An 8,617-nucleotide genomic window follows, 5' to 3' on the forward strand; every position below is an offset into this window, starting at 1 on the left:
ACTGGCAACGGGATCGCAACCCTCGGTGTTGCTCCCGCACCTCGCTCAGCCAGTGAGCGGCCGGTCTGTATGTGGGATCCGAACCCTCGGCAGGAGCGCCGCCGCGCTTCTCAAGCAGCGCACTGTAGCAGTGCGCCACCGGGCCGGCCCCTGACCATTTACTTTCACTTTCCCTACATTCCCCCTCATTTTTAGTCCTCCTACCCTATTTCCTTTCCCTTTCCCCTCTCCTCCTCCCCCCCCCAACTGCTCCACATCTTAGGATGCAAAATATAATATTAATAAATAAAAATTTTTTAAAACTATACACATGAACTAATTCTATATATTTTCTACAAGTACATTTAAAATCTATACAAGCATATACACACACATATACATGTGTATCTAGGTATATATATGTATACAAAAAGGTATTGGACACACACAAAAGCAGTAGTAGTGGTTGCTTCTGGAAAGGAGCCTAGGGTGGGGGAGTAGTCAAGGGGAATTTTAGCTTCATCTGTATTGTTTTGATTAATTTGGACCTTACTAAGCAGGTCCTCTGCACTTGACTCAATTATTTCCCCCAATCAGAAATCTCTTGGGGCCGGCCTGGTGGCGCACTGGAGAGTGCGCCGCTTGGGAGTGCGGCGACGCTCCCGCTGAGGGTTCAGATCCCATGTGGAGACCGGTCCCCGCTCACTGGCTGAGCGCGGTGCGGGCGCAACACTGAGGGTTGCGATCCCGTTGCTGGTCCCCGGTGCGGGCGCGACACCGAGGGTTGCGATCCCGTTACCGGTCAGTAAAAAAAGACAAAAAGGAAAAAAAAAAAAAAAAGAAAAAAAGAAATCTCTTGTACTTAAAAACAACAAAGAGGATTTCTTTGTCCCTTATCCAAGAACATTACTGTCCTTTTTTTCCCCAACAGTTGAATGCACAATTCTTTGTCTACTGTACATATATTTGCAGTTTAAAATAAAAGTTCATCTTTGTGACTAAAAATAGTTACCATTTCATGGCCCAAAACGGGATGAAATTTAATGAATATATAAGTAATTTAAGTTGCAATAGTATGACTTTCTGGAGATATTCAATCTAGAGCAACTAAATTGAGGGAACACAATAAAGGAATTTCATATAGTGCTTGGGGGACCTAAAAACATTAGGCAGTAAGCTGTGGATGTGCTGAGTGTACAAGTGAAGGCATATGGGATTCCATTTCTGATTTATCTTTAGACACAGAAATAATTTATTCTCAGTTAGCAAGAGTATTTGGTTAGCTTATTCAACAGTTTGTCATTTTGTAAATTGGAAAATAGTCGCCTTTAGATATGTTTAGATAGGCAATTCTTGGTAATTCCACACAAAAATGGATAAACTTTTAACCTTCTTTTCCTAGACATTAAAGTATGTGTCCTTTGTGGATGAATCCCACGTTAGGATGGTGGACCAGCAGCTACTTGGAAAAAGTCTACAAGATGTCAAGGGCCAAAAAGTCCCAGTAAGTTAAAACATTTGGTCTTTTAAAAAAAAAATTACTATTAAATATAAACACTCTAGAAATTTGTACAAATCATAACTGATGGATTTTAACAAAATAAATGTACTCATGTAACCAGCACCCCCATCTGATCACTACCTTCCCTTAAAATTAGTCATTATCCTATATCAAAAGATTAATTTTACCTCTTCCAGAATTTTATAAAAAATTGAATCATATAGTATGTTCTCAGTATACACTCAATGTCTGGCTTCTTTCACTCATCATTTTTGTGAGAGTTGTTCACGACATTCATATATAGCAACAGTTCCATTCCCATCATTATATAGTTTCCATTTTATAAACATCCAAGGTACTTATCCCTTCTGCTGTTGATGGACAATTGGGTAGTTTCCAGTTTGGGGCTAATGCCAGTAATGCTGCTATGGTAAACATATGGCACTCTGTGGGGGTAATTACCTAAGAGTGGAAGTGCTGAGTTGTAAGGCAGGCATATGTTCAGTTTCAGTAGATACTAACAAACAGTGCTTCAAAGCGGTGGTTGTAACTGGCACCCTCCCCAGCAGTTCTGGTTGCTGCGCATCTTCATTAACTGCATTAGTTTCCTAGAGCTGCCATGATGAATTACTGCAAACTAAATGGCTTAAAACAACAGAAATTTATTCTGTCACAGTTCTGGAAGCTAGAAGTCTGAAATGAAGGTGTTGGCAGGGCCCTTCTCCCTCTCACGGCTCTAGGTGTTTACGATGCTGGTTAGGACTGCCAGTACAATACTGAACAGAAGTGGTAATACCAGGCAGCTTTGTCTCATTCCTTATCTCAAGGAGAAAGCTTTTTATATTTAACTACCTATTATGGTATTTGTGGTAACTTCTTAAGAATGCTCTATCAGATTAAGAGAATTCCCTTCTATTCCTACTTTGCTAAGAATTTGTATCATGAATAGATATTCGATTTTAAAATAATGTTTTTTCTGCTTCTTTTGAAATGCTCAGTGAGTTTTCTTCTTTTTCCTTCTGTTATGTGGTGAATTACACTGATTGATTTTCAAATATTAAGCCAACCTTGCATTCCTGAAATAAACTCAATTTGAATGTGATATACTATTCTCTGTATTTATTGCTGTATTCAATTAATTGATATTCAGGATTTTTACATTTCTTCTTGAGAGAGACTAGCCAAATTTTTCCATTTTTAAAATGTCCTTGCTGAGTTTGGGTATAAAATGACTATTTGTGTGTGTATGTGTGCACACACATGCACGCATGCATGGGGATACAGTAAAATAAATATGATAAAATTTACCATTGTAACCATTTTAAAGTGTAGAATTCAGTGACATTTAGTACATTCACAATGCTGTGCAACCATCACCACTATCTATTTCCAGAACTGTCTAGTCACCCCAAAAGGAAACCCCATACCTATTAAAGCAGTCACCCCCACTCCTCTTTTCCCCCATCGCCTGGCAACCACCTATCTACTTTCTGTCTCTATGGATTTACTTATTCTGGACATTTCCTTTTAAATGGAATCATGTAGCATGTGGTCTTTTGTGCCTGGCTTCTTTCTCAGCATAATGTTTTCAAGGTTTGTCCATGATGTAGCATGTTTCAGTATTCACTCCTTTTTATTGTCGAATAATATTCCATTGTAAACATTTTTTTATCCATTCATCAGTCAATGGACACTGAGTTGTTTCCACTTTTTGACTATTGTGAATAATGCTATTATGAGTATACAAGAACTATTCAGTTTTAATGTACTTGACTCAGGCCTTTTTTATCCAGTGAATGAAAGTATATGTCACAAAGAACAGACATGGCAATTATGACAACTTCCTTTGCAGGGCAACAAATGGATTTGCCAGTAGAGGGAGGCTGGCAGGAAAGGAGAGTGGGGATAAGTCAACAAATACTTACTGTCTATTGTGTGGTGGGCACTGACCTGGGCACTGTCCTAGGTATTGGGGATATGGCAGTAAACAAAGCAGACAAGGTCCCTGCTTCCATATGGAAGAACTATCATCAAGTACATCATCTTATTAATCTTATTAATAGAAATTAATCAGATCATTTCAGATGGGGAAAAGTTCTATGAAGAATGTAGAATATCATGGTGTGATAAAAGAATCACCCGGGAGGGGAGCTACTTGATAGGGTGGTCAGAACAAGAGGTGATATTTAAATTGAGGCCTGGCTTTTCTGAATTTCACTTTCCAAATCTGTAAAATGGAGACAAGGATATATATCTCATGAGGTTCTTCAAAGACTTAAATGAGGCAATGCTTGTAAAACACAAGCATGGTCTTGCTACCTACATTTAATAAACGATAGCTACTATAACTAAAGTAATATTCAGTGTAGTTATATAATAATGAAATTAAAGAAACTAAGAGTGGAAGTGCTGAGTTGTAAGGCAGGCATATGTTCTAGCTGATGGTTCTAGTTGCTCATAGGTTTGGAAACTTGAATTTTTCAGAGACCTCTGATGGATTTCTCGGACTTGTCCAAGCTGCCCCTGTCTCTCCATGACCCACCCCCCATTCCTGGTCAACCAGAGGAGATGCAGCCGCTTAATGAAGAAGTGACTCCTAGATCAAGAGACAGTCCAGGCTGGTGCCAGTGCGGAAGTTGCCTCCCATCCCAGCTTCCTGATAGCCACAGATGCATAGAGGAGCTTTGCTGCCGAAAGAAGCCGGGGCCCTGCATCACCACCTCTGAGCTATTCAGGAAGCTCGTCCTGTCCAGACGTGTCCTGCAGTTTCTCCTGCTCTACCAGGAGCCCCTGCTGGAGCTGGACGCAGATTCCACCAACAGCCGGCTGCGGCGCTGCGCCTACAGGTGCTATACCACCTGGCGTTTCGCCTCCCAGGACATGGCTGACTTTGCCATCCTGCCCAGCTGCTGCCGCTGGAGAATCCGGAGAGAGTTTCCTAAGAGTGAAGGGCAATACAGTGGCTTCAAAAATCCATACTGACAGCATGGGGCTGCAGCTGTCAAGTTAATGTTACCTTTGCAAGAAACCTGGGCTTCACCTGCAAAGATCTGTGGCTGAATTTTCAGCCAAAGGGAAATATGTTTTCCTCTCCTACTGCTCTATGTGTGTCAGAGAGCAGAGTAACCTGGTTAAATAAACAAACAAGTGAGAATCCCTCCACATGGACTGAGTCAAGAGACTCCAATGTAAGTCTCAATTCTGTCCCTAGGAAGTTGTATGACCCTAGGCCTTTAACCTTTGAACCTCAGTCTCCCTGTAACCCAAGATATCTTGAGGAAAAATTGAGACAGTGTATACAAACTGTCGTGTTAATGTATAAAGAGCTACCTGAATGCAAAGCATCTCATTATGAGGCCAGACTAGGATAATGTCCAATTAAGAACGAACCCTTTGGGTCCTGATTGGAGAATGTGGAGGATTAAGGGTGGCCACAAATTCTTTGACATTTGTCCCTCAAGACCTGAGGGTTTTGTCTCCTCCCCTTGAGTATGGGTAGCTCTGATTGTTTTATCCAATAATGGAAATGATGCTTTGTTAGTTTCAGGATCTTGGTCTTAAGAGGCTGGCAGCTTCCACTTTCTGTCCTTTGGAATTCTTGCTGTGGGGGAAGCCAACCCCCATGTAAAAGCAACAATACTGAGACCACCCTGCTGTGAGGAAAGCCAAGCAGCCACATGGAGAGCAGAGTGCCTGACCAGCCCCCAGCTTTCAAGCTATCCAAGCCCAGTCACCAAACATGGGAGAGAAGCCTTCAGGTGATTCCAGACCCTACTAAAATATGATTGAAACTGCTAGAGACACCCCAACAGAGAAATGCCCAGTCAACCCAGAGAACCACACTGCTGCCTTAAGTCACTAAGTTTTGGGATTGTTACACAGCAAGAGGTAACTGGGACAGAGAGCAAGCCCTGGTTCTAAGGTTCTTAGGGAGTCCCAACCATCCCTGAAGCCCCTCAGTAACCAAGGTTTCTACTGGTCAGTTCTAGGAGGGCAGAAGACCAAATAGGGTAACTCACCAGACCAGCCCTGCAATCCATCAAACCTAACTGCCAAGCTACCTGATACACTGCAATCCTCCTCACAAGCTACTGTTGTTAGAAACAAGAAAAAGCTACCTTGAGACATTTAACATCCTGTATTTTGCAGCCAGTTAGAACTGGTTTAGTCTGGATGGCAACCCCCACCCAAACCTTCACCATTTCTATACATCATCCGCTAAGAATATGAAAATGAATAGTTGCAGGTATTAGGATCCTGCTTCAGGATTTCCTTTTCATGGTTTTGTCCCTAGAGTTGGCTATTTATTTCGAAACAACTATTTTAAATAATAAATAGTTTAAAGGACACTATTCAATACTGTCATTGATGATGGATTGTGAATTTTTTTTATACATACTCTAAAGATTTACCACTTTTTTTTTTTTACCTTTTTGTCTTTTTTTTACTGACCGGCAACGGGATCGCAACCCTCGGTGTTGCACCTGCACTGCGCTCAGCCAGTGAGCGGGAACCGGTCTCCACATGGGATCCGAACCCTCGGCGGGAGCGCCGCCGCACTCCCAAGCGGCGCACTCTCCAGTGTGCCACCGGGCCGGCCCTAATGATTTACCACTTTGATACTTCTTTAAAAACAGCAGCTTTCTACTGTATTAATGTAAAACAGCATGAATAAAAACTTTTTTTTTGATCCATGGTTTTATCTGGCTTTAAACTCAGGAATCAAGTTAATGAAACCAGATAAAACTTTCGTTTTTAACTATCTTGTCACAGATATTTTTGAAAAGTAGATTATATATGACTTCTTTGGAATTGAAATGTTTTACTCCAAGAACTCTAAATAACTGTTACAGATTTCCATTCCGATGGCCTCTGGGCCTTTTTACCTTCACTTTTGGTGCCTTATTCCTAGTGTGTTTCTATCATCTCATTGAGGCCCCAGATGGAGTCAGAATTTGGAATGATAAATAATTCCTGGATCCGTCTCCTCACCTTCCCCACAGATGCTCTGGGAGAAAGGGTGCTGTGTTACTTCAACTGCATGTAAAATGTCCAACACTTCCTATTTTTTTATTTTTAGCTACTGCATAAAATAATGTCATCACCAAAGGCAATGAGAGTCATATTTTGTAGGATCTATTTTCTTATACTTAAATACATTCTTCTGTTATGGTCATTGCACAGTATTTACTCTTCAATTCAGTGTCAGAGAGATCTGCTTTCTTGCTGTAGACAGGCTGATTTCTTGTAGAATTGATAATGGACTTGCAATTTCTCTCTTTAGAGGGAACCGTTTTTTAAACCCTTCCTAATTTTAGCTTGGCAAAGTGGATGTTCTTAACGTGATTGTTTTGATAATAAAAATAACATATAACTTGTTTATGTAAGTCTTCTCTTTACTTCCTTTTTTCCAGAAGGTTCCCAAATTACAGTTAACTCATTTACTGACATATTCATTCAACAAATATTCATTCATTGAAGCACTCACTGGAGACCAATGATAGATAAGTTTGCTGCTCTCATGGAGATATGAGTAGATGGACATTGCTATGGTTTGATTGTATGTCCTCTCCATAACCCATGTTGAAACTTGATCCCCAATGTGGCAGTGTTGGGAGGTGGGGCCTAGTGGGAGGTGTTTGGGTCATGGGGCCAGATCCCTCATGAGTAGATTACTGCCCTCCCTGGGGTAGGTGAGTGAGTTCTCATTCTATAAGTTCCTGCAAGAGTGGGTTGTTAAAAAGAGCTTGGCACCTTGGTTTCTCTCTCACCATGTGATCTCTCTGCACACTCCGGCTCCCCTTCCACCTTCCACCATGACTGGAAGCAGCCTGAGGCCCTCACCAGATGCATCTGCCCAATCGTGGACTATCCAGCCACCAGAATCGTGAGCCAAATATTCCTCTTTTCTTTATAAATTACCCAGTCTCAGATATTCTATTATAGCAATACAAAATGGACTACAACAAATATCAAATCAAATAATTCAAGCAAATGTAAACTTGCAACTTGTGATGAGTATCATGGTGAAGAAGGCAAATAATGCTCTGAGAGCCTCTAATAGGGGAATTTAACCTCTTTGGGGAGATCAGAGAAGTCCTACCTGAGGAAGGAACACTGTAGCTCAAATCTGAAAGATAAGTACTAGTTAACTAGGTGAAGAGGGGAAGGAAGAACATTCTAGGCAGAAAGAATAGCATGTACAAAGGTCCTGGGGCAGAACAAGCATAACCAGTTTGCAGAACTTGGAGAAGACTTATATGACTGTACCATAAATAATATAGGGAAGTAAGGCATGAGACAAGGCTAGAAAAGCAGGCAGGGGCTAGACTGCATACAGCCTTGTAGGCCATGGTAAAGAGTTAACCTTTATCCTAAGGCCAATAGGAAGTCATTGAAGGCTTGTAATCAGAAGCCTGGTAAGATCATGTTTCATTGTTAAAGGATCACTCTGATCGCTATGTGGAAAATGAACTAGGAATGGTGGTAGATATGACTTTAATTTTCCTTTCAGTGTTTCCCTATTCCATGAAACATTTTCCCTAAATATACAGCCAAATGGACTGATTCTCTTTTTTCTCTTCCTCTTGCTCTTGGGAAGTCACAAAAAGACCAGCTGAGGGAAAAAAATGGAAATGCTTTGGTGTGCCTTGATTTTTAAAGTATCCCCTGTCCCACATTGGTGGAGATAAGACAGCTTGTTGAGTTTCAGATCAGGGGCACAAGTGTATCAAATCAAGAGATGCAGGGCAGTCAACAGAACCCACGGAGGCATTCCACACTTTGCGGAAGGCCTGAAATAAAGGTTGAATAGTACGTGCTGTCATGATATCTGGTGACATCAGGAGGGCCTAGAATAGCCCAACCACAGGTTTCTCTCCCCAGGCCTCCCTTGGAAGAGGTCACCTCATCAAACAACCTTCCTTATCAGATGGACCAGATTCAGTTTCTGTTCATCCATGAGCAGGGTTTGAGTTCCCCATCAGCCCATGGAATTGGCCAAATGAGCCAATTACATCCTCCAATGGGAACCGGGGGCACCTCACCCTCTTAATGCTACAGAGCCTGCCTGCCACTGGTTCTGGTTGTTCACTCTGTTTCTGAGAGTGACTCCCGTGTGTCCTGCATGGGATGTCT

General features: G+C 41.6%; 1 protein-coding gene across 1 annotated transcript in view; it reads left to right on the forward strand.

The window, feature by feature from the left end:
• Positions 1 to 5,882, forward strand: part of P2RX7 (purinergic receptor P2X, ligand-gated ion channel, 7) — a 48,168-nt gene extending 42,286 nt beyond the window's left edge. Inside the window, exons 12-14 of the mRNA XM_008570453.1 lie at positions 1,382 to 1,483; positions 3,965 to 4,668; positions 5,022 to 5,882. Coding sequence (XP_008568675.1) covers positions 1,382 to 1,483; positions 3,965 to 4,462 — 600 coding nt within the window. The 3' untranslated portion in view covers positions 4,463 to 4,668; positions 5,022 to 5,882. The remainder of the gene's footprint in view (positions 1 to 1,381; positions 1,484 to 3,964; positions 4,669 to 5,021) is intronic.
• Positions 5,883 to 8,617: the final 2,735 nt, after the last annotated feature.

This window comes from Galeopterus variegatus, unplaced genomic scaffold, assembly GCF_000696425.1.
Source record: "Galeopterus variegatus unplaced genomic scaffold, G_variegatus-3.0.2 Scaffold604, whole genome shotgun sequence".
Lineage (NCBI taxonomy): Eukaryota > Metazoa > Chordata > Mammalia > Dermoptera > Cynocephalidae > Galeopterus > Galeopterus variegatus.